Source organism: Tamandua tetradactyla, chromosome 5 (genome assembly GCF_023851605.1).
Source record: "Tamandua tetradactyla isolate mTamTet1 chromosome 5, mTamTet1.pri, whole genome shotgun sequence".
NCBI lineage: Eukaryota > Metazoa > Chordata > Mammalia > Pilosa > Myrmecophagidae > Tamandua > Tamandua tetradactyla.
Genome location: NC_135331.1, coordinates 101,017,210 through 101,044,884, shown reverse-complemented (window position 1 = coordinate 101,044,884; position 27,675 = coordinate 101,017,210). Strand labels below are relative to the sequence as shown.

Below are 27,675 nucleotides of genomic sequence, written 5' to 3'. Positions count from 1 at the left end.
CGGAGGGGAGACGCGCGGGAGTAGGGGCGCTGTGGGAACTCCAGGCCCTGCGCCGCTTCCAAGCCGAGCGCGGCGGAGATAAGAGGTGGACGTGGGAGTAGTCCGGGGGGACCCGGGGGAGGGGTGTGGAGACTGCTCCTTACCGGGAATGGTCCCTCCCTCCGGCCCCAGCGTCCCCTCCATGCTCGAAGCCTCCACTCCGCGCTGTCCACAGCCTCTCGGACCCTTTTCTCCCCGGCTGTACTCCCATCCCCTGACCTTCCCGCACCCTCGCCTCGCTCGGCGCTGCCCATCCTTTGCCCTCTTCCCACACTTCCCGCTCCGGGGTTCCTGTCTCCAATCCTTCGCCCGCTCTACCCTCCCCCGCCCTCCCGCTGTCCCCACCCCCTCCTCCTGTCCCGACGCCCCTCTCTCCCCGGCTGCGGTCTTTCGAAGAGCCTCGAAGACCCACTTGGTGCCCCCCTGTCTCTGCGTTCAGCCGGTGCCATCCCACAGGTGTCCGCACGTCCGGCCGTCCCTCCTGGGGCCGAAGCTGACCATGCCGAGCGGCTGCCGCTGCCTACATCTCGTATGCCTGTTGTGCATCCTGGGGACACCGGGTCAGCCTGTCCGAGGTGAGCGCTCCCCCGGGCTCCTGCCGCGACATTGTCCGGCAGTCCCTCGCTTGCATGTTGACCCCTGCCGACCAGAGACGGCACTGCAGTCGCACCCACCAGCGGGGCGGGCGAGACCCAGTTAGCCCCTTCCGAATGGGGTGGACCTGTGTGCTGCTCTGCTCCCGAGCTGAGCCCGCCCCACTGCTGGGCCCCCACGACGAGCCCTGCGTCCCAGGGAGCCGAACGCCGACTCGGGGCTCACCCCTCCACATCACTCTTACAGCCGATGACTGCAGCTCTCACTGTGACCTGGCCCACGGCTGCTGTGCACCAGACGGCTCCTGCAGGTACCCGTTCTGAGCGCGAGCCATCACACCCATTGCTCCCCATGTATGGGTGGGTACTGGACCCATTTCTCAGCCTGCCACACCCACAGCCAGGTCAAGCCCCAGGGCATAGCGTCTAGGGGTGTAAGCTCCTAATGTTTACTCCCATCCCTTCTTACGGTACCCCGGCGGTCTTGTCATCCCTCTTCCCAAGTTCTCTTTTGCCTTACTTCTCTTTTGCCTCTCCCCCTTTCTTTGCTTTCCCAAATATGATCCAGGGATTCCAAAATATTCTTTAAGATACTAGAACCTCCCTATTAAAGTATGAGAAAGAGAGGGAGAGGAGAATGCCCTGAAGCTTGCCAGAGTTTGAGAGCTGGGGACCAGGAGGAAAGATAAAGAGAAGAAATGGTTCTGTCTGGGAAAGAAAGACTGCCAGGAAGGTTGCTGTAGAGAAGTTCATGGGATGAGGAAGAATTTCTTTCATGAATTTGATTGACTCCCTGGGGTGGGGGTTGGGCAGATTCTATAGTAGGAGGAAAGTATTTCTGGACATAAGACATGAGCTACAGGGCAGGCTGCCAGGGGGCTTTGGGGTGTTTGGAAATCTGCATCCTTAGAGGGCTTTAAAAAATAGGTCAGGAATTTGCCCTAGAATCAGGGGTGGAATGATAGGCTTGATGACCTTTCAAGGTCATTCTTTTTTTTTTTTTTAAATATCTGAGTACCTCAGACATGCCAAGTGTGGTACTGGAGGCATTTACTGACATCAGCCTATTTGATTTCTTCCTCATTACAACCCTGCAAGGTATATGCTCAATTTACAAGTGAGAAAACTGAGGCTCAGAAAGATTAGACAAAGTGCAGAACCAGGACTTGAGCACTGGTGTCTGATGGTTTGATTCCATATGTGCCCTGTGACTCTGCCACAGCACTACCACCTACCAGGACAGACTTGCTTTCCTTTCCCGTAAAGACAGCTTTCTGCACTGGTCCTGCCTCCACCCCCCACCCCCACCCCCAGCCCCAGCCTCAGGTCCCTGATCCAGTGCCTCTGCCTGTCAGGTGTGACCCAGGCTGGGAGGGGCTGCACTGCGAGCGCTGCGTGAGGATGCCTGGCTGCCAGCACGGTACCTGCCACCAGCCCTGGCAGTGCATCTGCCGCAGTGGCTGGGCAGGCAAGTTCTGTGACAAAGGTAAGGGGAGGGGTCCCATATGCCCTGAAAACATCCATCCGTATATATTGAGCACCTATTGTGTCCTGCTCAAACCCTGCTCAAATACATGGTATTTTTTCATTTTGATTTTATACCTATCCATTGTCCGAGTAATCCTTGACATAACCTCCTGAGGCACGCAAAGCAGCTGCTAAAAATTATATTCACTTTACAGATGAGGAAATTGAGGCTCACAGGAGAGATAGAACTTGCCCAAAGCCATTCTGAGAACAGACCAACAGGGTCAGGACCAGCAGCCTTCTAATTCCAAATTCAGTGTTGTCTTCCCCCCTCTAGACCATGCCAGCCTGGAGTGGGTTTGTCGTTCAAGCCACACCCACCTTGGGTCTGGGATACTTGGCAGAGTTGGGCCTGAGCAGGCCTTGGACTCAGTGTGAGCCTGCCCTGTCTCCTCTCCAGATGAGCATATCTGCACTACGCAGTCCCCCTGCCGGAATGGAGGCCAGTGTGTGTATGATGGGGGCGGTGAGTACCACTGTGTGTGCCCTCCAGGCTTCCATGGGCATGACTGTGAGCGCAAGGCTGGACCCTGTGAGCAGGCAGGGTGAGTGCTGGGCCCGTGGGATGAGTTGGGGCTTAGATCAGAATGTGGTGGCAAGGCATGAGCAAGGAGGCAGGACTGTCGAGAGGGTGGTGGTGAGGGTACTGGTGCTGAGCATCAGAAGAATGGCATCAGGGCACATTAGGATAAAACCCCAGCATGCCAAAGTGTCCTTAGCCCACGGTTTTTCAACTTTTTGTCCTTCTTAGACATTTCTTAAAAAAATAAAGCCCCACAAAACTATAGGAGCTGGACATACAGATAAATGTATGACTTCACTGGCTGGAGGGGGTTGTATCTGGGGGTGCTGGGGGCCCTAGGACTCTTTTCACCATCCCACAAAAACTGGGGCTTGCAGCCCCTAGAATTTGTATGGTAGAGATGGGCAAGCAGGGGCTAAATTTGTTGCCCTCATTTCCCCTCCAGGTCTGAAAACTTGTGAGCATAATAACTGCACACTCATCTTGAGCCCTGCCTTTAGGCCAGGCCCTGTGCTAAGTGCTTCATGTTGGATTATCTCATCTAACCCTTACAGTTTGGCAAGCTGGGTACTATTTTTATTACCATTTTAAGAATGACATACTTGAGATTCAGGGACGCTGGCCTAAAAAGATCTAGCTTGAAGGTGGGTGGACGGCTGTGGTCAGGGTGCTGGGCTAGGCTATCCTGCAGGTGTCAGTGAGCTGGTATCAAGACCCTCTCCCACCCCATCCCAGCTCTCCGTGCCGGAATGGTGGGCAGTGCCAGGACGACCAGGGCTTTGCCCCGAACTTCACGTGCCGCTGCTTGGCTGGGTTTGTGGGCGCCCGCTGTGAGGTGAATGTAGATGACTGCCTGATGCGGCCTTGTGCTAACGGTGCCACTTGCCTTGACGGCATAAACCGCTTCTCCTGCCTCTGCCCTGAGGGCTTTGCTGGACGCTTCTGCACCATCAACCTGGATGACTGTGCCAGCCACCCGTGCCAGAGAGGGGCCCGCTGTCGGGACCGTGTCCATGACTTTGACTGTCTCTGCCCCCATGGATATGGTGGCAAGACTTGTGAGCTTGTCTTACCAGTCTCAGTCTCCCCCACCACACTGGACACCCCCCTGGGGCCCACCTCAGCTGTGGTGGTACCTGCCACAGGGCCAGTCCCCCACAGTGCAGGGGCTGGTCTCCTGCGGATCTCTGTGAAGGAGGTGGTGAGGAGGCAAGAGGCAGGGCTAGGAGAGTCCACCCTGGTGGCTATGGTGGTGTTTGGGGCCCTCACTGCTGCCCTGGTCCTGGCCACTGTGTTGCTGACCCTGAGGGCCTGGCGCCGGGGCATGTGCCCCCCTGGATCCTGTTGCTACCCCGCCCCACACTATGTCCCAGCACGCCAGGACCAGGAGTGTCAGGTCAGCATGCTGCCAGCTGGGAGCCCTCTGCCACCTGCCCTGCCCTGTGAGCCTGGAAAGACCACAGCACTGTGATGGATGTGGGGACATCCCCACCCCTTTCTTCACCCCCTCCATCCCTCAGACTGTGGTGGTCCTTGCCACCTCAGCTGGGGTAAACACACCGAGGCACCTCAGCCTCACACCAGAAATATTATTTTTTTAATACACAGAATGTAAGATAGGAATTTTATCAAATAAAACGATGAAAATGCAAGTGGGGTCCTATCCCAGAAAAACCTGCCTGGAGTCCCACATGCAAGAGGGCCCAAGCAGAGGCCTAGTTCTGAGGAAGTTTGTGACTCCATCCACCGAGAAGGAGTGATTCCCAAAGAGGATCTTTTCCCACTCTGAGAGAAGTGAAGGAGAGGTAGAACCAACCAAGGATAATGGAAAGCAGCTATCACCTCTGTGCTGGCCTAGCAGCTGGAACAGACTGTGGAAATGTGATGGAGAAACCCTGCATGGTGGGGACCCAGGCTCAAGGCCTCAGGGAGAGGAGTGAGCTCCCTGCTGGCTGCTTTGCAGCAGTTGCTGGAACAGCGAGTGGGGCTGGTTGCGCAGGGCGGCAGGGGAGTCCAGCTCCACCACCTTTCCTGCTTGCAGTACCAGCACCCTATCTGAGTTCAGGATTGTGTTGAGCCTGTGTGGAAAAAGACCGTCAGTATGAGGGGGATGGAGGACAACGCTCTGAAGGAGTACGTTGGGGACCTATCTCCCCTTCTCTCCCCCTCCTGGACAGCAAAGTGCCCTCAGATAACGTGCTATAAAGGCTTTGTCAATGCCTGCAGGTTGGAGTTAAGAATCATTGGGAGGAGGAGGGGGCTTGGGGTAGTCTCTAGAGTCTTGACCCCTGGAGTCCCTGGAAGGAATGGAGGTTCAGGGTCTATGTTGGATGCTCACGCTGGATGCTTACACACCTGTGGGCAATAGTCAGCACTGTCTTGTTGGCAAAGCGTTTACTAATGGTCTCCTGGAGCAGCTGGTCTGTCTTCTGGTCCACACTTGCAGTAGCCTCATCAATACATAGGATCTGGGATGGGGGGGTAAGGGTGGGGGCAGGGGTAGGAATGGGGGTAGGGTGGGTGGGTGGGAAAGAGGAGGGAAGAGAGGGTAAGCCTTGGCTCCTACCCAAACACCAGTTCCTGGCCCAGCTCACCCTCTAGCTTCCCACCTCCAACTCTAAAAGGGAAAGGATACACAGGACTCTGAATATTCTCTGACTTGGTTCCTGAAACCTCCTCACCCATCAACATGGTCCTGGCCCCTTTTCACCTTACCTTGGCATCTGTGAGGAGAGCTCTGGCCAGACAAAGCAGCTGCCTCTGCCCCAGGGACAAGCTCCGGCCCTCCTGACCCAGTTCACCATCCAGGCCACCTGCAGGGCAGACAGTATCTGCATCCTCACGTCCCAGGCCTCTCCCTACTGCCTCCCCTTCAGGGTCTGGGTCTGGGCCAGGGCCAGGGCCAGGACAAGCCTGGCCTCCACTCCTGCCACCCTGCAGGGCAAGGCCTAACACTCACCCATGGATACGATCACCTCACTCAGGTGGCACTGCTCCAGGGCCTGCCACAGGTCCCTGTCCTCATGCAGGCCCCGGGGGTCCAGGTTTTCCCGGACAGTCCCACTGAACAAAAAGGGCTCCTGGGGGATGATGGCTAGTTGGGATCTGGAGGTAAAAAGGGGACAGGGCATGGGACCCAGGCTGGAGAGGTAGGCACTAAGCTCCCAGCCCAGGTTTTAGCTATAAATATTACCTTAAGGGACTAGCACCTCCAGGAAAGCCTGGGGATAAGACCTAAACATGTCTCTACCCTGTCATACTGACCCCACCAAATGAGAGTTAGCCTACCATGTGCCTAGAACTGTGCCAATGCTATTGGCAATACTAAAGAAATGAAACACCTGGAACTCCTTCTTCAAGGAGCTTACATTTCACTGAGGTATGAAAAGAACAGGCTAAACTATGGCATTGTCTCGAGGAACAGCAGTGGTTGGGCAAGGAATGACCAGAGAGGCTGAACCATTAGAGGATGCCTCAAGGTTGGGAGTGGGCCTTGAACTGGGTCCTGAGCTCAGCCTTAAAGCTAAACAGTAAGGCCACCACAGCTTAGAAGGGAACACAGGGAGAGACAGGACCAGGACTAGGAGTCAGTAATGTGCATGGGGCTTTAGGTCAGAGCTTCCCCACCTTGTCCATGTTATGGGACTCAAAGAACATACCAGGTTAACCTGAGGTGTGGTGGGTGGTGTATAGCCCCAGATGAGGCCACTTGTGGGCAAGGGCAACTAGCTCAGGCCTCAAGCTTTCCCAAGCACTGTCTGGCTGTATCTTGAGGCTTGGGTTACAGTATTTGGAGATGCATCTTGGGGCACAGTGTCTAGAAGGCTCTGTTTAGAAGGCCAGTCTAAAGTGGAGGGTGCATACTGCAAATTACAAGACAGGTGAAGCTGGAAAAGTAGGCCAGTGACAGCTTGAGAAGGGCCTTGAGACCCCGGCTCGGAATCTGGATCTGAATTCTACGATGCTGTCCTCACCTGCCTGTCTAGTCCTCCATCGCTCACCCCCCTGAACAACCCTGGGAGCCTCTTGTTCATGCCTTCCTGGCCAAGCCCTCCTCAAAGTAAAGGTGGCTCTGGTTCCCCTCTTCCCTGCCCACTCGCTCTCCCACCTCCACTCCTCCAGACCTGAGTTCAGCCAGCTCCAGCTGGCTGGTGTCCACGCCATCCAACAGCACTCGCCCAGCATTAGGCTCCAGCAACCGGAAGAGCACCAACAACAAGGAAGACTTGCCAGAGCCTGTGCGGCCCACAATGCCCAACTTCTCCCCAGGCTGCACGTGGAAGGTCACCCTGTCCAGGGCATTCGGCAACCCGGGCCGGTACGTCAACACCACATCCTCGAACTCTATGCTCCCCTGGGTCAGCCAGCCAATGCCCCGCTGGTACGGTATGTGGGAGGGAGATAGGGAGGAGTGAAGGTGAGAAGCAGGGTTGGAAGGTAGAAGGAAGGGAGAATGGTAGGTGAGAGGAATAAAGGGAAGAGCAGGAGAGGTGGGGAGAAAGATGAGGGGCACAATGAAGAATGGTAGAAGCCATGCAGGGAGGTTAGGGGAGCCAAGAAAGATAGTGAAGAAAGGAAGGAAGGAACAGGGTTGGGGGTACAGTGGGGGTTCTGGAGGCCCTTTAGGCTTCCAGAGCTCTGGCTTGGGGCAAGGCTACAGGCTTACCTGCAGCAGCTGGCCCTGGGGCTCCTGGGGCAGGTCACAGGAGTACTCCTCCATTCGTTCCACGCTCACCAGCATGGCTTCTGTCTGGGTGAAGCTGCTCACCAGGCCCGAGAGCAGACCCGTCAGGGACAGGGCATAAGACAGCGACAGGCCCACTAGCCCTGGGGGGCAGATCACCAGTGCTAGGCTTGGACACTGGTTCTTGTGTGGGGAGGGGATGGAACAGAATGGGACACTCACAAGTCTGTGGCCTGTGGGCCTTTAAAGGCAGTCATCAGAGAAAGATGACAGGACCTAGGCTGGGACCATAGCAGGCTAAAGGCAAGGGAGTGGGGAGGGCCTGGGAAAGCTATGAGGGATGATGGGAGTAAGGCCAAGGGGGATTGGGGACAGAGTGGTAGGAATAGGAGGTGGGAGCAGGGAAGGGGCTGAGATCAGAATTTCAAAAGCCTCCTAGTCCCAGGTCCACCATCACTTGGGCAAGTCACTCCTTGAGACTCAGATCCCCCAAATCTAAAATGGGGTGGTGATGACTGTAACATATCCTTCCCAGGAACTTTGGATCAGAGGGGAAAATGTTGGGGAGCAGTACAGGGAGAGGTTTGGGGCAGAGGTTGGGATGACTGGCTTCCGGGGTGAGGGTGAGGGATCCAGGGGTGGCACCTGGATTAACGAGGCCCAGCTGGTGCTGCACCAGGGCGATGCCTGCGATGGCGCTGACCACCATAGCTCCCATGAGCTGTAGCCGAATGTCCAGCCACTGCATAGTGGCTCTGGCAGCAAACTGGCACCTTTGGTTTAGTTCTAGGAGCCGCTGGTTCTCCTCCTCAAACCTGCGGGCATTCAGGTGGGGAGTGGGGCTACCCAAACTCCTTCCCTACAGAGTACCTCCTCCTTGGTAGCCATCTGTACACCCTCCTCAGGGATTCAGAGATGCCATGGGCTCTTTCATAGCAAGAGTCTGCTCTGCCTCACCATCCCTTTTTTTCTGTTGTTGTTTTCGTCTCTTTTCCCTAGTGCTCTCACCCTTTCCTTCTCCCCTAGGGTTGCAATGCCCCCCATTCCACAGGCTCCTTTTCTCGAGGGTCTCTCTTTTTCCACCCGTTCCCACTCCAGCACCTCATGCCGTGGGCTCTGACTGAGAGGCAGACTTCACACACCTGTGAGTGGCCCCGGCGGCCCGGAGCACGGAGAGGCCAGCCAGGGTGTCAGCAAGGTGGGTATAGAGGGGGGACAGGGTGAGGCTGCCTAGGCGCCGCAGCTCCCGTGAGGAGGCCCTGTAGTGGCGCTGCATGCGGTAGTAGATGATGCTCAAAGGCGGCAGGAGCAGCAGCAGCCAGGGCAGGCCAGAGCTCAGCACAGCCAGGAGGCCCAGCAGGCCTGCAGCATTGGCCAGGAGGATGTTGAGGATGAAAGGCAGGCTGTCATCTGCACAGGCCATGTCGGAGGAGAAGCGGTTTAGGACCCGGCCAGTGGGCGTAGAGTCGAAGAAAGTCACTGGTGCCTGGGAAAGGGGATGTCGCTGGGCAAGGGCTAGGTCTGGCAGAAAAGGGGTTTGTGGGCAGTGTTTTGGGAGGTGGAGTGGGGAAGAAGGCCTAAGGCAGTGAATAGGAAAGGGATAAAGTATTTCCAGGGTTTAGGGGCAGAGAGGAAGAAGTGGCAGGGCTTGGAGAAAGACTATGCCAGGATAGGAAAGACAGATTCTCCCATCCCTTTGGCCACTGGTAACCCTAAAAGGCCACACTGGCCACTCCGCTGCGCTGGGCTAGACATGCCTACCCCTTTCAAGGGTAAGGAGCTAATCTCTCTTCCAGAAGATGGAGACTTCGAGCCAACGAATGAGATTGTTGGGTGTCAGAAGGAGCAACCTGATTGCCAGTGGCTGGGACAGAGTTAGTGAAGGCAGCTGTCAAAGTCAGTAACATCTCCTGGTTAAGAGCTCAGGTTCCTGCCGCTTACTAGATGTTAGACCCCCCCAAAAAAGGGCTTAATCTCTCAAATGTTCCTCATCTGAAAAAGGGGGATAATAAGGGAACAGTACCTCACAGGGTTGTTAGTAGAATTAAAGGCCATTTATATAGCAGTCAAGTGCTTAGCATAGTTTGCCTGGCACAGAGTAAATGCTCCATAATTGCTAGCTACCAGGAGAACAATTAGGAAATAGTCTCAAAGGTAGTCCTTTCCCTTTCCCCACCATCCCCATCTCCTGACTCTCTGACTCCTCTGGGAACAGGCCTCATCATAAGGCAGAGGATGAGGCTGAATGACTTTAGGAATCACCACTTAGTATCAGCTTAGAAGGAATTAATTCCTTCACAGCATGAAGATGTCCCCCCTTGTGGCTCCTGGAGAGGAGGCAGAATAGGGGTGGTGGCTCCCTGACACACTGTGAAAAGACCCACCAGTGCTGGGTTCAGTGCCTTGCACTGAACTAGTTTTGGCCAGGTCACTTAAAATCTTGGAGTCTCAGTTTCCTCGACTATAAAATAGGGCTAACTATCCTACCTCACAAGGTGACTATGAGGTCTTTTGTAAAGCTTTGCAATAGTAAGAACAGTTAATTGAACACTTATGTGTGCCAGGTACTATGCTAGGTGCTTTCCATGTCCTAATTTTTGTTCATATTAAGTCTATGGAATCAGCAATAAACTAGATACGCATGTAGCAACAGGGATGGATCTTAGAAATGGCTCTAAATAGAACAGTAAGAAAGAGAATGAGATCTAACACAATATTATTATTTACATAAATTAGAAATTCATGCACACAAAAACATAGGCATTTTGTAAAAACACAAAAAGATAAATATTAAACACACTTAGAATAGCTACTTATCATGTAAGGGAGGGGAAATGGAAATAGGATATAGAGATAAAAAGGGATAAGTAAGTATTATTTATAAAAACAAAAAGGGGCCCGCCTGCATGAAATGAGGGATATAAGTACTTCACACTCTGCACCTGTAGATTCTCTTATTCTCCCCATTTTGCAGATGAGAACACTATAGGCTTCAGCAAATGGCTATGAACACAGTTCAAACTGGGCCTCTCCAGCACTCAGATCTTACTAAGAGCTGCACCCATCTGGGAGGAGATATTTTATCCCTAAGACTAGAGGTGTAGGGTGGAGCCCATGTGCTAAGCAGATACCCCACCACCACCACCACCATTGGACAGGAGCTGCACTTCCCTTCCCCTATTTCCCCAGCCCCTCACCATTAGGACTCTATGCAGCAGGCGGCGATGCAAGATGGAAGCTGCTCGGAGGGTGCCAGTCGCAAAGAGCACTGCCCGGAGAAGGGTGAAGAGGGAGTTGACACCGGCAATGGTCGCATATACGGTGAGGTAGAAACGAAAGTCTGAGGAGCCATTGAGGGCAGCTTTGAGCAGCGGGAGCGTTGGGGCACTGGGTGTGGGGAGAGGTCTGTGGGTAACCAAAAATAGGGCCACTCAGGGGTCCTCTCCCCTCCCCTATACCACCTCTCCCTACCCCTCCATGAGCCAAAACCCCCAACCCTCATCCCTGCCTGAGAACACCCTGTCTCCTCCCATTCAGTCACTCACCAGAGGCTTCCAGGGGAGAAGAAAAGCAACTGGGGAGAGAAGAGCCCTGAGGAGATGGGGCTGGTGGGGGCTGGTGCCTCCTCCGAGCTGTTCTTGTCTGCCTTCAGCTGAGAGATCCAGTGGGAGAGCCACCAGTCAGCAGCGTTCCTGGTGGCTAGGTAGGGACAAGAAGAAGCCATGAAAGAGGCCCATCTACTTTGTTCGAGTCAAACACCCCCTTCCTCTGTCCACAGCTCTGGCACCCACCCTCCTCCATCCACCCAGCCCTCCCCACCTTGCCACTGTCCCATGTCCTCCCTAGTGTGTGCTTCTTTCCTAGACACATCACCCTTCAGCTCTGAGGAGAGGATGGTCTTGAATTTACAGAAAGGGAGGTAGCCTGGAAGGCAGATCAGAAGATAGCTATGGAGTTTGTCCTCTGCCCACTTTCTGTTGATTAGCACAAAGCAATCGATGTAATGGGCACCTTGAGGGCAGGGTTGTGGGTAGGGACAGGGGCTCCTGGGTATACTCCCACCTTGCATGAGGAACAGAGAGAAGAGGATGGCCAAGGCCATCCCCTGGCCCACAGCCTTCCAGTATGCCCGGTATACGTGGAATGCCACAGCACCCGTCTTTTTTCTTTCTTCCTGATGCAGGTGGCCAGAAGTGCTCTCCTCTACCTCTAGTCCTTCCTTTGTTTTCTGGGGGTTCCATACTGGCTGACCTGTGGCTGCAAGAATGGAGAAAGCGGGGGTGGGGGGTGGGGGGCGGGGGTCAGGGAGGAATAGGGGGCAGGTGCCAAGGAAGAATTAAGGTTGCAGGACACAAGATGGGTAGGTAAGCTTTGTGGAAACATATTTCTAGTTTGGTGGTAAAGCAAGCCCAACCCTGGCCCATACCTAAGACAGACTCCTTTCCATCCTCAGCTGAGACTTTGGGGACAGCTTGTACCAATGGCAGAATCTCAGAGGGAGGCCCTGAAAGGTAGTAAGGGAAATCAGGGGGAGTCTGCTCTGGATACATACCCTATCCTTCTAAGTATCTTGCAGATCCCATTTCCCATCCTTTTTAGACCTCCCTCTTGCCTCCCCTAGCAGAGCCCGGGGATGGATACCCCGACTCTGAATAGGACTCATCAAGTCCATCTCTTTGCATCTGGAGTCCAACCAGCACAGGCTGACAAGTGTTCATCACTAAAAGCAGAGTCAGAGTCACCTGTGAGTTTCCTGTCCAGTCACCTCATTATTGCTGGGCTTCTTCCTCATGCTTCTTTCTCTAAATTCCTAGCACTCCGGGTGGGCCTCATTCCTTCCTGTTTCCCTCTCCATGAACCTGCACATGGTCATGTCCCTCTGGATAATCTTTCAGATTTTTTTTTTTTACAAAAGGACTGTTCTAAATCTGACTGCTTTCCCTTTTTTTAGGTCATCAAGCTGTTCTCAGAGATCCTAGACCTTTAAGTTCCCAATAGCATTCATTCAGTCACAAGGCCCACAAGGACCAAATCTGATGGTTTGTGCTCCTTTTCCATGCTGTTCTCCCGATTCCGCACACCAGCTCTATAAAAGCAGGGATGGGCCTCGCATTATACAGAAGGAAGCAGTGTCTGGGCCCAGGCCACACATTGATGGGGTGATGGAGTCTGCAGGTGGAAACCCATCTGTTTCTCTCTCTCTGTCACTACCCTGGCAGATACCTCATCCCTTTGGCCAGGCTCTAGCCTGGCTGCCTGCATTACCAGCCTGGATGAGGCGTCCGGCCTCCATCAGCAACACCACATCAGCCCTCTCCAGGAACTCGGTGCGGTGGGTGCAAAGAAGCCGAGTGGTGTGGCTCAAGACTCCCAGGATACACCTGTGCAGCAGGTGGTTGGCCACATCTGCATCCACAGCGGCCAGTGGGTCGTCAAGGAGATAGAGCTCCTTTTCCTAGGAAGAGATGGGGGTACCGTGGGCACCAAGCTCTAAGTCCTCTGGCCAGAACCCAAACTCCCCTGGGAACTGATCTTGAGGCAGTCAGAGAAGACACATGAGGGGAACTCTGGGACTAGTCCTGCAGCAGAAGAGAAGGAAGTGAGACCTGTGAGTGGGACTTCCCCCCAATAAAGGCCAGTGCCCAGGCCAGTGCTCAGCTATACTGGGTCCTGGTTCCTCAATATACAAAATGATTTTTAATAGGCCATTAATTCTTCTTTAAATCTACAAATGGGGGATAGGATGCCCAAAGGACCAATGCCTCAGGAACATGCCGGGTAGGGGCACAGTGGGAGGAGAAGCCTGATGCTAATGAAAATATCCCTATCCCCTTTCTCTCAGCCAAGTTCCAAGGCTTCCAACTCCCACCTCTAGCCCCTGCCACCCTCACCTTTAACTTACCTGGTAGACAGCACGAGCAAGTGCAATACGGGCTCGCTGCCCGCCACTGAGGGTCACACCCTTCTCCCCCACCTCTGTCTGGTCCCCAGCAGGCAGAATCTTATGGAACAGAATCCCCCCCAACAGTTAGAAATTGGTTAGAGAGCTCCCCCAAATTTTGTCCACTCCATACCCCATCCCTTTGCAGGGAGGAGACGGCAGGGGTCAAAAGAACCAGGGAGCCTGGAAAACTAGACTTCATTTTGGTGTGAGTCCCATAAGGGTCAAGCCATAATTCCAAACAACACTGGTATTTATTAAACCTTTACTAAGTACTTAGCACTTTGCGGATAGTGCCTCATTTAACCCCCATAACAACTTTGTGAAGTTGGCTATAGTTCCTTTTCACAGATGACACCAAGTCCCAGATAACCTTGCCCAAGGTCCCACAGTGAATAAGATGCAGGACTGAAACCCAGAGCCACTCTGCCCCATTTTTCTTTCTTTTTTTTTAGCATGGGCAGGCACTGGGACTCGAACCTGGGTCTCTGGCATGGCAGACGAGAACTCTTGCCTGCTGAGCAACCATGGCCTGCCCACTCTGCCCCATTTTAACAGGCAAGGATGATGGGCAAATTTGGTGTGAAGGTCTCAGAGGTTCTTAGAGAAGGAATGTACCCTGAGCCTTCCTGTGGCTCAGGAGTGGTTTCCTTGGCCAAGAGGTTTCCATATCCAGAGAAAGCACCGGTGGTCCACTAGATGGTGAGCCTCCTGATGGAAATATTTGTTAGTCGCTTCTTTTCTTATTGCCTTGAATGGTACCTGATACCTAGTAGGCATTTGATAAATACTTGAAACAGAAACAAATGAAAAATGGACACTGGATGCCCCATGATCATAGTCAAAGGTCCTTTTTCCTAGGAAAAGTTCTAAGTTTACATGGGCAGGATAGTGGTGATAATGGTCCCGGATGGGGCATCAGGGTTGGGTGGGGCAGTCATGGACAAATCTGGAATCTCCTCCCCCCCTACATTTAGTAGTCTGAATGGAGGGGAAAGGAGAGAACTACTGGGCTTGGCAAAGCCTCTAGAGTCACCTGCAACCAAATGAGACCTTGGAAGGTGAGGAAGAATCAGACCACAAGTCAGACCTATGCAGAGCTAAGGCCCATAGGAACACTTCCTTAGTCCCAGAGGCCTCAAGGCTCTCCCAGCTGCTGGGTGAACACCCAACCACCACCACCTCTCCAGGTCCTATGGGGAAGGGAACACCAAGCAGACACACTGGGCAGGACCAAAGCCTGTTGCCAGTCCTAGGTAAACTATGCCCAGGTTGGAGGAAACTCTTCCAAGAGAAGCAAGTCTCTGATTTGACATATTAGAGACACATGGAGAAGCCAGTGGCCAAGAAGCTAGGCACTCACATTGAGGTCTTCGTTGAGGGCGCAGGCCTCCAGCACTTCCCTGTACAGCTGGGCATCAAATGTCTTCCCAAAGAGAATGTTGTCTCGGATGGTGGCAAACTGGATCCAGGGCTCCTGGGTGGCCAGGCCAAAGCCTTTGGACAGCCCCCACACTGCCACCCTCCCACGTAGCCTGTAGAAAACCAGGGCCAGCAATATTGGAGTCAGCTCCTCACTGGATCCCCCTCACCCAGCCCCTGCCTCCAGGAAGCCTCCCCAGACTGCATGGGATTTTCCTTCAAATAACATGCCTCTCTGAATTGGCAGCACTGAGGTCAAGGGGTCCTAATGAGGCTGTAGACTCACTTTGGACTAAGAAGGAAAGAAGCTGTGCTTTGGCTACAGCCAAGCAGTATCATATCTAGGTGTGCCCAGGAGCTCAGAGAGTGTGGTGACCACACATGGCACTCATTCTCACCTTAAAACAAGAGCCTTCCCTCAAAACTCTGTTCTGGATCCCTTCCCTTTATGACCACATTTTCTGAGAGCAGCTGATGATGGATGTGGCTATTTTATTTCTCCCCTCACTACTAAGTACTTATAACTCACTACTAAGTACTTATAACTCGCTGGTGTAATGATTAGGATGATTCACTTTCTTGCCTACCTCCCCCTTACTAGACTGAAGGCTTCTCTATGAAAGAAAGCATGTCTTGTTCTTCTTGGTATCCCTGGCCCCTAAATAGGTATCTGACACAATGAACAATGGCAGAGGCTCAGGGTTTGGTAAATGACCCAGCCAAGGATGGGGGTGCACTGGAGGGTGGTTACCTGTGGAGGTCCCCGGCTATAGCGGCCAGCAGTGAGCTCTTCCCACAGCCTACCTTCCCCACGATGCCCACCAGGAAACCCTGCAAGGAAGCCACAATAAGGTCCATTGCTCACAGAGTGAAGGAAAGAGGGGGCAGTTGTCTCCCTTCTGAGGTTCCACAATGCCAATCATCCCAGTGAGGTTTCTTTCCTCTAGACTCCATGAGTTTGTAGGGAAAGAATTCTTCATTCCACAGGCTAAATTATGCCTCAGTGACTGATGCCTTGTTGGATCTTGAGAAGTGAGGTGCTTTACTCCAATCAGAGTAGCAACATCATGTGAAGGACCTCTGAGAATGGGAGGAAAATTGTCCAAGAACTTCCAAGGCAAGCTCTGAGGCAGACATCCTCAAAAAGGCAGAGGGCATGAAGGAATTTAGGCTTTGGAGCCTGGATGCCAAGCTGGCTAAATTTGCCTGTGGCCAAACTTCTGTTGTCTCAAGGCAAAAAGCAGTGCTTTGTGTAGGTGCCCATTTCTGCGATTTGCATTTAAAATTTTCCATTCTCCCTTCATTTCTTAGATGTAACATACATTCAAGGAGTTATCTCCCACTCAAAAAAAAAAAAAAAAAAACAAAAAAAAACCCTTCCTTAGAAACAGGGTGGGATTCCCAGAAGCTCTGTTTGTCTATGATGCCCCCACCCTACCGGCCAGGTCAACCATCCATGAGTGGGCACCAGACCAATGCGAAACCTTTCCCTGGGAATTTGGGAGTACGCCCAATAGGCAGTATCTCTCTTATATTGGCAGCAGCCTGTAAACGAGAGGGCTCTCTTATAATCATGGCTTCTGCTCAAGGGAGAGTGGGGCCACTGAGAGAGAATGAGGCAAACACCGAGAGAGAAGCAGACATAAGGCAAACAACTCTGCAAGTCAAGGCCTGATTCTGGGCTGTTTCCAAGAACTGGTCTTTGCACTCTGTAACTCATCTCTATATCCATATTATAAATTCTTGTTTGCTTAAGCTAGCTCCAGTGGGTTTCTATGACTTATATCCAAAAAAGTCCCAACTAACACATTAGTAAAATTCCTTTGAAAAATTCCAGCCTTGTCTTGCCTGAACTAAGAGGAAAAACAAAACATACTGCCCAAGCCAGAAATGTGAGCCAAATGTGGTAAAGGCAGCTCAGCCATTACTATAGAAAGCGGGGTCGAGCTGTAGGGCAAAGGGTTGGACAGAGGTCAGGAGAGAGTGAAAATTCAGGACTGGGGGTGAACAGGAGTAACCTTCCTGCCAGAAATGTTTCCTTTCAAGTTCTTTGACTATGCTGTGATTGTGAATCATGGGGTGTGATTCTTTTAGACCTTGCTTGGAAGGGTCTGTCAGGCATCTCCCCCAGTGCCCAGTGCTGGTACAGATACTAGATAAGACCTGGGGTCTGTTCTGAATGCTATAACCTCTGAAGGATACGGAAAGACAAACCCATTAATCTAGACTGGATGGATGCAGGCTGCCTAAATGCCAGTGAGAGAGGTGACCACTCTGGAAAAAAAAAAAAAAGAAAAAAACGCAGCATGGAAGAATGAGATTCAGAGATGAGATGTCGTCTGCTCTCACACTATAACCTGCTCACCGCAACGCTTCCAAGTCCCCACCTCAGCAATTAGGCGAGGCTATAACCAGCTCAGTCCATGTTTATGCCACTGAGTCCCCATCTCCCCACTTAGTCTGGGGACTTTCCTAGGGGGTCTGTCCCACGAACCTTCTTCACTTTGAGATGATTGATGAAGGTCTGCTGGCTGGCTCCAATTGGGTCCCAGGAGAACAGAGCTCCATGCAGCTCCAATGCTGTAGATGGCTCTGAGGGGGAATCTGAACAGGGAAGAGACCACTCGATGTGGGCTCCTTTTCCACTACTTACCTGCTTGGGGAGGGTAGGCCAGGGGCATGTCATTAGCTCATCTGCCCCGTATCTACTTGCCCAGAGCCAACTAACTCAGCCTCAGTCTGGACCTGAGGGTCCTCCTGCAGAAACTGGCCACCTGCTCTGCCTTGATTCTGCTGCTTTTGCCTTCTCTTAATAGGATCTATATACAATGCCCAAGTGGCTAAAGTCCCCTCCTCATACTATGCCAGGCTCTGCTCTCTAGCTTCCTATTACCTGGGCTGTAGTAGACTTCAGGGTTGTGGTTTGGAAGGTCGAGGAAATGCTGGATCCGATTCAAGGACACTCTGGACTCTAGAAGCCCATTGATCACCCAAGGGAAGTTGTTGAGGGGAAGAATGAGCATGCTCACCAGTGCCAGGGCTGTAAATACCTAAGTAGAGTAGAAGCAGGGTGAGAGTGAAGTATTACCAGAAACCCAGGGCAAGGAGCTATCTGAGGACCTGCTCTATGGATGTCCCTGTGGACAGATCTGTGGAGAGAACAGAGCAGCAGCAAAACTGAGGGGATGGCTGCACGATCTTGGATTGAAGGTGGCAGAGGTGGCTACTCAAAGAACCCTAGAAATTCCAGATCCAGGTTGCATCCTGGTAAGAGCAAAGGCCTACCTCATCTGAGACTCCTCAATATTTCTAAGTAACAACATCATTTTCCTTGGCCAGACATAGTACTGGATTATGGATATTTTCCCAAGGTCATCAAAATGAGGGTATGGGGCCTCTAACTCCAAGCATGGGTCTGACCACAAGTTCAAGAGAGAAGAGGAATTCTTTCACAGAGGGGAGGATTATATATGCAAGGCCCCAGAAAGAGGTTCCTTCAGAAAATTTCTTCTTGGTTAAGAAAGGATAAAGTAGTTAGGGATCCTGCTCCCCTCCTTCCCAGCCAGCACGATGGGGCCTGAACCCACCCCTCTACCCCACTGCAGTTTCCTTGCTGCCGCTTCCTTCCATGTCTTCCAGAGTGCTATTCAACCATCCCAGTCCTCACCTTGGTGGCAGTGAGCTGGTGCCCCATGAGGACATAGGTGATAAAGATGACGATGGAGACGACAACTGGCAGGGCAGCCCACAGGTATACACAGGCCGCATCCAGGTATTTGATGACCCGGAGTCGCCCCAGCTCTCGAGCTCGGCAGGCCTCTACTCGGGCCCCCAGCACCTGCTCCCACCCATAGAACTTGATGACCCGAATGCCACTCAGCAGCTCTGTCATGAGCTAGGAACAGAGGACAAGGGAGCAGTGTGAACTGGAGATATTGTTGCTATATCTTTCCCTTGCATAGTCTAAGCTCATGGCAGAGAATGCCAAGCACTCTGAACTAGTCTGCTTTTCTGCCTCACCTCATCCTTTCTGGAAGCCCCACCCCTTAAACTCATCTCACCCCTGGATGCTTCCCCTGCCAGGCTATTTTACTCCTACTCTGCATGCTCCACTTGGGGATAGGTTGGAGCTGGAATTCTCCACCTCCCTAGGAGAGGAAGTGGTAGAAGGTGCAGGTGGGTCACCACTCCTCCCATTAAATGAAGGGCAAAAAACTATTTCCAAAAGCCAAAAGATATAGGCTTTAGATTCTGGCCAACAGTCCTGGCCCATGGCTTGAGTGGTATTGGAACTATAGGAGGGCCTACTACAGCCCAGGGCCAGACAGGCCAATAGGTCCAGGCTAGATGGGCAAGGGCCGGAGGAATACCATGGACCCTGACCTTCACCCCTCCCCAACCTATAGTCCAAGGAGGTACTGGGAGCCTCTTTGGATAGTTCTGGAGACCTATTCTGTAGCTGTCATAGGGGACAGGGGTGCAGTGTAAGGCTTATTATGAAACTAGTTCCCTCCCCAACAGCACTCTGAGCTGCTCCAGTAAGAGGTTGACAACTATGCCACATGGACCCCCCGACTGCCATCCCCTCCGTAAAGGTGTCCACAATCACTGTAGAACTTAGACCTGACTCAGCCAGACCCTCAGCACCTAGATTGGCCCAGGCAGGAAAATGACTCACTCCTTCCTCTCCTGCCCACCCCTAGGAGGGAGGTGGGATTCCCCAAGGCCTTTTCACATGCAACCATAGAGTGGTCTGTGCCCTAAACAAGACAAGGAGGTGGGAGACTTGGGTCCTGGCTCTGTCACTAAAAATCCATTTGGTCCCAAAGAAGTTATTTCCAATTTCCTGGGGTTTCTGCTTAGGCCCACATGAAGTAATACTGTGATACTACTAATGGGCCACATTTACTTAGCACTTAATTTGTGACAGGCACTCTGTTAAGTATTCTCTCATATGATCAATTCTATGGGGTGAGCTATTATTCTCATTGCATAAATGAGGAAACGGAGTCCCAGAGAGGGAAGTGATTTATCTGGGGAGATTGAACTAGTAAATAATAGAACTGGAATTTGAATCCAGATCTGACTTTCTCAAGTCTGAGCTCTTAACTTCAATATTGTGTTCACTCCCTCAGGTAATATGTATGGGAAGTCCCTGGGGACTGGGATGATGGATAGACTCTCCAGATAACTGGGAGACCCCAAGTAACCCCTCACCTTGACTCGTGCATCCTTGTACTGCAGCATCTCTTGATTACTGGCCATGATGCGGGTGGCAATCACCTTGTTAACAGGTACCAAGAGCAGTGCCAGGACCAGACCACCCACAAAGGCTACTCCCACCTGTTGGTATAGCAGGTAGAGGGTGATGGCCAGTTGCAGGGGCAGGCCCCAGGCTTCATGGAAGCTCCCGGCAAAGTTGAGCAGCCTCTCAGAGTCTGTGCCTAATAGGTTCAGGGCCTCTCCAACAGGAGGGCGGCTGGGCCCCAGATGTAAAGCCTTGCGGTAGAGGATGTGAAGCACAGTCCCACGAGCCTGAAGTGTCACCTTCTGTACCTCATACCCATACTGATTCTGCAGGACAGCGCCCAGCAGAGCCCCACCTGCTAGTCCCAGAGCATAGAGCAGGCCCTGGCTTAGGGGTTCCTGCCCCTCCTCCAAGAAGCCCACCAGTAGGGATAGTAACAGGGGCCCTGAGAAGCCCAGCATGGTCCCCACAAGCTTCAGGAGTCCAAGTGCCAAGTAGCGCCACCCAAAAGCCCCAAACAGAGCCCTCCATAGCTGAGTCCCCTCCTGCCAGTGGGCCTGAAAGATGCAGGCCAGGTAGGCTGGGTGAAGCCTGTGGGGGAGGCGGCAAGTATCCTGGGGCTGTTGGAGTTCTCCACGGGCCCCACGGGCCAGCAGAGGTGCCAGCCAGGCATAGGAAAAGCGAGATAGCCAACTCTCCCCATCTTCAGCCACCTCAGGTTCTTGCTCCTCAGACAAGAGAGGCTCCTGGACCCAGGGTTCCCGTGGTCCCCCAGGGGCTGCCCAGCCCAGTCCATAAGCCAAGAGTACAGCCAGCTGCAGGATAAGAAGGCATAGGCGAATAAGGGGTCCTGGGAGAAAGGGGGGCAGAACTGTGCCTCGCTGGCAGTGCCATAGCAGGGTCAGCACCAGGGCTGGGGCTGGCAGGAAGGCAGCCAGAGCCAAGGTCAAGGGTCCCCGGGAGTGGGTGTTAGGGGAATGGGCCAATGCCCTTAGGGCCAAGCTGTGGCTGATCCAGGCCACAGCTGCTATGCCCCCTGCCAGCACCTCTAGCCCTATGGGCCCTGGGCCTGCCCCTGGTGGCAGAGCAACTGGAAGAAGGTCTAGCAGTGGGAAGATGGAGAGCAGGAAGGAGGCTATGAGTCGGAGACGCCAGCCAGGGCTGCAGGGTAGGATGTAATCTGGGCTCCTGGGAAAAAGAGGGAAGAGAGAAAAGGAGGCACATCATGGCTGACTCAGGGCCCAGACATACTACTCACCTCCAACAACTCATTTACCAAGACAGAATCAAATCCCTTTCCTGCCTTGCACATAGTATCCCTAACCCATTTTATCCTGGTACCCGGGGCCTTTTCCCCCAGGAAGTCTTCCCAGGTTTACCTAATGTATTTCTAATCTACTTACACCATTTCTAATTCATTCTTTCTCCACAGGCATTAAAAAGTGGAGTAAAGGGGCTATACCTAACATGAAGACTCTAACCTAAAAAAAAAACCCTAAAATTTCATACAGATAGCCATTAATGAAGGACAAGTATCCACCTAAGATAATCCTAAAATTCATCTGAAGCACTATTAGATAATAAAATTCTGACTCACATAAAGTTTCTATATTCTAATACTAAAATCTACATTTTATGAAGCCTCACAATATTCTATCCTATGTCTCTCCAATGATTGTAGAAGGTGGGAAAGGTCATTTTTGTGACTCCTTTAGCTGAAGAAAAACCTTTTTATAGATTTATCTATATCTTTTTGGCATGCAAGAAGCTTTTAATAAATAAAAGAATGATCTGTCTGCAGTAAAAATAAAGTACAGGAAAAAAAAAAAAGTACACCTGCAGCAGCACTACAAGAGTGCCTTGGCGGTGCAAGGGTAGTTCAGTGGTAGAACTCTCACCTGCCATGCAGGAGACCCGGGTTCAATTTCCAGTCCATGCACTTCCCTAAAAACAAACACTAGGCCCCTGGAAGTCAGTATACTGGCCTCAACTTGGCCATCAACCAGTTTCATGTCCTTAGGCAAATCTTTTTCCCTTTCTGCATCTCACTTTTTTCATCAGTACAGTTATGAGTTTGGGTACAAACCTATCTGAGATCTTTGTCTGATGTTCTGGATCTCTATAACCCATTTCAGTGAGTGACACACAAAATCTCATAAGTGAAGTGAGATAAACCTAACTTCTATTGATTACACTGGTCTTTCTTGCCTTCTCATTAGACTATGGGTTCCCAAAGAACTGTGTCAATTTTTAACATATATTCCTCTTCCTGTGGATGTATGTCTTAATTGGCTAATATTTCTGGACTTTCATCTCACTCTAATAAGACAAATCAGGATTCTGCCCAGACCAAGCAGATCCTAAACTTTTCTTGCCCAAGAAGACAGTCTAATTCCTTTTGACAGGGACTTTCTCCCCGATCAGGGCAGGAACTCCAAAAAGTGGAGACTAGACTTATTTCCTGCCTTCGCAGCAACCTGAGTGAGACTAAACTTAGCTAGCCTTCCCTAGCCATATAATAACTACGTTTGAAATCAAGGCACGTTTAACTCCGCTTTACAGCCCTACATTTGGAAAGGTTTAAGGTTTTGATTTTGTTCTTTTCTTTCTTTTACCTACTGCTTCCTCTCCAGCTGAGTCTAATATGCGTTTCTTTGCCCAGAAATACGGAGGTTTCATGGATGGAAGTGGTGAGAAACTGGACCTACAACCTAAACACAAGTCATCCTTTTTGATTAAAAACATTTTTCATCTCCAACTCATAACCGTTGTGTTTTGGGAACATGAAAATTTACAGTAGGAGTGATTCCTAGTATGCATTGGACCATAAAAAATTTCCCAGACACTGCTCTATATGTTTAAATACATTATCTGATTTAAACCTCCAGCAATGCTATGAGGCTCCGAGAAAATGGATAATTCACGCAAGAACAGCAACACGGCTGGTAGGTGGCAAAGCCCACATTTTATTCCACTCTTGCTCTACTCTAGAGACTTCGCTATTCTGGTGACCCCGCCGGGGAGTTACGGATTGCGGATGAAATCTGTAGGCACACGTAGCCTTGGGTTCAACTCTACCCACCTTGGGGTGCCTAGGTAGCAGGCACTGAGCACAGCGAGGAGCGCGTGGGGCAGGGCGCTGAGCACCAGCTGCGTAAAGCAGTGGCCCGTAGTGTCCCCCTCCCAAACCGGGAGCGGCCGCGCCACGCTGGTGCCGCACAGCTGGGCCAGGAGCTGGTCCATGAAGGCCTAACCTGCGGGAAAAGGCGTGGGTGGGTAGGCGAGCATTCAATGAGAGTAGAGATCCCGGTCGCCAAAGGGGAGGCTCAAGAAGAGAGCCGGTGCCCTGGGGTACGAGACATTGCCAGGAAGGCGGGGTAAGAGGGGGAGAGGGCGGGGAGTGGAGCTGGACCATCAGCTACCAGTGGCAGGCTGGCCTCCCCGCCTCCAACCCCGCCCTCGAGCCGGGGCCTCCCCTCGCTTCCGCCCCGAACCAGCCCCGTTGTCGCGGTACCTCGCGGGGCAGGAAAGAAGGTTTCTCTTGTTCGGGCTCGCGAATTTCTGATCGCCCACCTGCCACTTCTCTTCCCCTTCCCCTCTCCCCTCCCCCAGGAATCCGGAACCTCTAACCTGAAGACGCTGCTTTCCACCGGATCTTGATATCCCGAGCACTGGTAGATGCAAAAGGAGCGTACTCCCGGGCCTGGGTGCTGGCCAGGCTCGCTTGGCGCCCCCTAGATGCGGGAAGACTTCTTAGGTGCTTTGCCCCGCCCATCCACCCGGAAAACCTTGAGTAAGCGTACGCGCACGCGCCGCCGCAACCTCACCCTTGTATTTGGGCTTAGGCGGGCTCCCGGGCGGCCGTACGGGTCTCTGCTTGAGGCTCAAGTGCAGCGTCACTCAGGCACAGGATACTTTCCCCATGTAGCACTCGCTAGCCGACATGCCTTGCACTCTCTTGTTCTTAACTCAAGCATTACCGCTAGGAAGCCAAACATGCGTGCTATGTGGGCGAGTAATACTGCTCAGGGACACTTGCACACCATTTTCTTCCTTACTCCAATGCTGTATGATCTTGGAACAAGTTATTTCACCTCTTTAGTCTTCCGTTTTCTTATATGTTAGGTGAGATGCAATGATATCGATACCACAGTACTGTCCAGAGTGCTAACGGAGGTAATTACTTTACACTGCTTTGAGCAAGTATCTCGCTACGAGTAGTCCCCCGAATAAATAAATCCTTTAGGCAAGCAGTGGGAAAAACATAAGATTTGTAGGTAGATGACTTAGAACCCTGACCCCTCAAATTCCTAGCAGGGTGATCTTGAGAAAGTTATTTTTGCATCGTTAAGTTTTAATATCCACCAGGCATAATATCGGTACCTACCTCACACAAGTGTATACAGCACCTGAGATAAAGTAGGAAATCAACAAATAGCGACTAATTATCCCATTTGATCTCAGCACCCAGGTGTCTCCCAATGGCCAGAATTAATGTTCCTATTTTCACAAATTAAGAATTAGAGGTTTGTATTTTGCAAACCCTAATAAATGGGTCATCCCCGAAATGATCACAGCTGCTGACTCAAAAAAAGAGAGATAACCAGACACTGTGTGCCTCCTAATAAAAAATTAAATATTCTTGCCCCCCCAAACCTAACCTAAATCTGATAAAGCCACCAGATCTAATAGTCAACTCGCAAGAAATATAAGGGACATAAGAACATGTTAAGCAATACCACAACTGTTGAACACAATTTTGCCTCCAATTCGTGATAGTTGTTTTTGGGCTTCTGAAAATCTACAATAGTGATGAAGCTACCAATATCTAGTTTGGGAAAAGCTGTATAGAACAAACAAACCAATTTCTTCAACAACAACAAAAAATCTCAAGAGAAAAAAGATGGAGAAGGGAATCTACGAGTTAGAAGAAATTTAAGAAATAAGGTAGGCAACTGTAAAGGTTTGGACCTTAGGGTGGTCCTGATTTGAACAAATTATTTTTAAAAATTATGAGCCCATCAGAGAGATTTTAATGCTGTCTGGATCTTGGATGCTTTTTAAAATTAATTTTAGCATTTTAAAAATGTGATTATAGTATTGTGGTTGTTTCTTATTCTTTAGAGGTATTTACTGAAATGCTTATCAATGAAGTAATATGATATCAGGGATTTACTGCAAAATCACTTGAGATTGGGAGAGTGGGTGGGGGTATAGTTGAAAAAAAGATTGGCCTGAATTGATAATAAAGTTTTTAAAATGGACATTTGGAGAGTTTGGGACAGTGTTTCTGAATAAGTACTCTCTGTATCACTTGCATTAGATTTACCTGCGCTGTTCATTAAAATGTAGATTCCAGAGTCTACTCTATACCTGCAGAAGCAGAATCTTTGGGAGAAGGGCCCACCAATCTGCTCAGGGAACTCTTACACTCGAGTTTAAGCCCTATAGATGTGAAGCCTCCTCCAGGATCACAGGACTAGGACACATCAAAGCCCATGCTCCAGGCCAGGGACCGTGATATCCAAACCGACGCTTCTTAATACAGAGCCTCCTGGTCTAACTTCTAGATCAGGAACATCCCCCAAAACTTTGCATTTGAACTACTGTTAAATACTAAAATGTTAGTATTTAGGTTAGGTTTGGGGGGGGGGGGACAAGAATATTTAATTTTTCATTAGGAGACACACTTTTTTTAAAAAAAATAATACCGGGTGGGCCACGGTGGCTCAGCAGACAGAATTCTTGCCTGCCATGCTGGAGACCCGGGTTGGATTCCCGGTGCCTGCCCGTGCAAAAATAAATAAATAAATAAAATAGAAAATAAAAATAATACCTTGTTGGGATTGCAAGGGTAGTTCAGTGGTAGAATTTTCACCTGCCATGAGGGAAACCGGGGTTTGATTTCCAGCTCATGCACTTCCCAAACAAACAAAAATTCAGCAAATGGTGCTGAAATAAGGGAATACTCACCTGAAAAGAAATGAAATGAGACCTCCTGCCATACAGCACACACACAAAAAATTAAAAGTAACACTTGTTGAAAATGTAGAGATACGGAAAGTTTTAAAAGAAATTTAAAATGTCCAGGTGTGTATGTAGCCAATTGCTGAATTTCAAGCAAGAGCCAGTTAAGGAAGGGAGACATCCCACCACTTTCTGACTGCCCTCACCACTTATTCCTATAGAAAGCCTGGGCCTACTATTTCTTCTGGCACTAAGAGGAGGGCAGAGAGTGTAGGTGGATTCACAGTCCTTCCTCTTAGTAAATCTTGGACATGTCCTCTCACTCACAGACACCCTCTCGGCCACACAATTGCACACACAATGAAAGTAGACATGTAAAATGTACCCTGATGTAGCCTGTAAATTCTGACAAGTTAATGATTAATATCAATATATATTTTTTGAGGCTAGCATATGTGCTGACAACTATTTTCTCTGTGTGCTAAGCCCCATCTCTACCCTTATCTAATTTCCCAGGCTTCAGAGTAATTTCCCTGGCTTCCTCCATGCCTGGGAAATCCTACAGACAGGCAGGTTGATTTTAAGAACTCTAGCTTAGCCCAAGAGATAAAAGGCAAGATGAGAAAAATCAATCTTTTGTAACTTTGCCTGGCAAATGGGTATTTGCAAGTTTACATTAGCCACTGTAGACAAACACACGGTCATACACAGAGGCCTGTGTTTCATTGCATATGTACAAGCAGGATTGAGTAAAGTTAAATGTGGAGATCTAAGAGCCAGGGAATAAGGGGGCCCTTTAGAGAGGCTGCTTCTCAAAGGAAGGTAAGACTACCTGTTAATGATTTTGTTAAAGATTCTTTCACACACCCCTAAACACATGCAAACACACACACTTGCCACCTTCCAGACCAATATATGGACAACTTGTCCTCAGGCGCATTGGGAAAACCCAAGTTCCCATCAGCCATCTGAAGAAAGTGGTATAAGATGTGGTCCCCTCATTTTCATAACATTCTACTGTCCTGATTTTTTTGGGTGGTGGTGGTGCATGATCCGGAAATCAAACTCAGGTCTCCTGCATGAAAGGCGAGCATTCTATCACTCGTCCTAATTTTTTATAAGAAGTTTGATAAGGGCGTCGTATCATCAGTGTGATCCTTTCTGATGGTCATAAACAACCAACATTTTCCCAGGACATAGAAGAGGAAAGATAATTTGAAACAAATAATTCCTTCATCCAATATCATTTTGCTCCTGAATTTCACCCAATTTCCCAGAGAAATTGCATGCTGCAATTTCTGAAAAATAGGCCAAAGGTCTAAATTTATCCCTGTCTTCTATTGTGGGGATTTGTTGGTAAGTGGAGTACAGCCAGGTGGGAAGAGGAGTTGAAGAAGGAGAGGAGGAAAGCCTTGGCCACTGGATAATTCACAAACACAAAGTGGAAGGCTAGTCTTGTTCTCCAAAACCCAGATGGTCAAAGGAAGATTCTACAACTTTGAAAACTAATTTCAGGCTCAGGAGACCCACATCTTATGGGAACTGAGCATGGATGACTAGGAGCTCATAGAGATGACAGGAGCAAAGGTGAGAGATTCAGTTGAGTGCAGGGAAGGGGTGAGAGGGTGGGGAGGGCAGTAAGAGGTACCTCAGGATGAAGAGTTGTTTCGGCACGGTGCCTTTCCAAAGCAGTTGGTTTGTCTCCCAGATCCCTTCTTGGTTTACTTTCTC

At 50.8% G+C, this 27,675-nt stretch overlaps 2 protein-coding genes across 4 annotated transcripts; one reads left to right on the top strand and one right to left on the bottom strand.

The window, feature by feature from the left end:
* DLK2 (delta like non-canonical Notch ligand 2) lies at positions 1–4,558 on the top strand. The gene is made up of 6 exons (XM_077161879.1): positions 1–85; positions 479–614; positions 880–943; positions 1,988–2,118; positions 2,560–2,704; positions 3,418–4,558. The coding sequence occupies exons 2-6, from the start codon at positions 539–541 to the stop codon at positions 4,151–4,153; spliced, it is 1,152 nt and encodes a 383-aa protein (XP_077017994.1). The 5' UTR covers positions 1–85; positions 479–538; the 3' UTR covers positions 4,154–4,558.
* ABCC10 (ATP binding cassette subfamily C member 10) lies at positions 3,087–27,675 on the bottom strand. 3 transcript variants are annotated; one of them, XM_077161876.1, is made up of 23 exons: positions 23,492–23,601; positions 23,060–23,231; positions 19,947–21,165; positions 18,397–18,624; positions 17,623–17,779; positions 17,224–17,333; positions 15,481–15,560; positions 14,671–14,842; positions 13,269–13,367; positions 12,632–12,821; positions 11,793–11,870; positions 11,429–11,623; positions 11,186–11,290; positions 10,912–11,065; positions 10,564–10,753; positions 8,509–8,852; positions 8,012–8,181; positions 7,349–7,509; positions 6,807–7,060; positions 5,642–5,787; positions 5,398–5,495; positions 5,038–5,150; positions 3,088–4,760 (listed from the first exon to the last, which is right to left on the bottom strand). In XM_077161876.1, exons 2-23 carry the CDS (start codon positions 23,218–23,220, stop codon positions 4,607–4,609), a joined length of 4,578 nt encoding a protein of 1,525 aa, XP_077017991.1. In that variant the 5' UTR covers positions 23,221–23,231; positions 23,492–23,601; the 3' UTR covers positions 3,088–4,606. The 3 variants fall into 3 exon arrangements, with proteins under 3 accessions (XP_077017992.1, XP_077017991.1, XP_077017993.1); XM_077161878.1 differs by lacking the exons at positions 11,186–11,290; positions 23,492–23,601 and adding exons at positions 23,608–23,711; positions 27,593–27,675 and having other exon boundaries at positions 3,090–4,760; XM_077161877.1 differs by lacking the exon at positions 23,492–23,601 and having other exon boundaries at positions 3,087–4,760; positions 23,060–23,475.

What these genes read in the sequence shown, in the direction of transcription:
- DLK2 (XM_077161879.1), top strand. Translation starts at nt 539, where the DNA reads ATGCCGAGCGGCTGCCGCTGCCTACATCTCGTATGCCTGTTGTGCATC. An exon ending in ACCGGGTCAGCCTGTCCGAG is followed by an intron (nt 615 to 879) that starts GTGAGCGCTCCC and finishes TCACTCTTACAG; the next exon opens with CCGATGACTGCAGCTCTCAC. An exon ending in GGACCCTGTGAGCAGGCAGG is followed by an intron (nt 2,705 to 3,417) that starts GTGAGTGCTGGG and finishes ACCCCATCCCAG; the next exon opens with CTCTCCGTGCCGGAATGGTG.
- ABCC10 (XM_077161876.1), bottom strand. Translation starts at nt 23,220, where the DNA reads ATGGACCAGCTCCTGGCCCAGCTGTGCGGCACCAGCGTGGCGCGGCCG. An exon ending in CGGACGCCTCATCCAGGCTG is followed by an intron (nt 11,871 to 12,631) that starts GTAATGCAGGCA and finishes ACTACCTTTCAG; the next exon opens with GGCCTCCCTCTGAGATTCTG. An exon ending in GTGCTGACTATTGCCCACAG is followed by an intron (nt 4,761 to 5,037) that starts GTGTGTAAGCAT and finishes TTTTCCACACAG; the next exon opens with GCTCAACACAATCCTGAACT.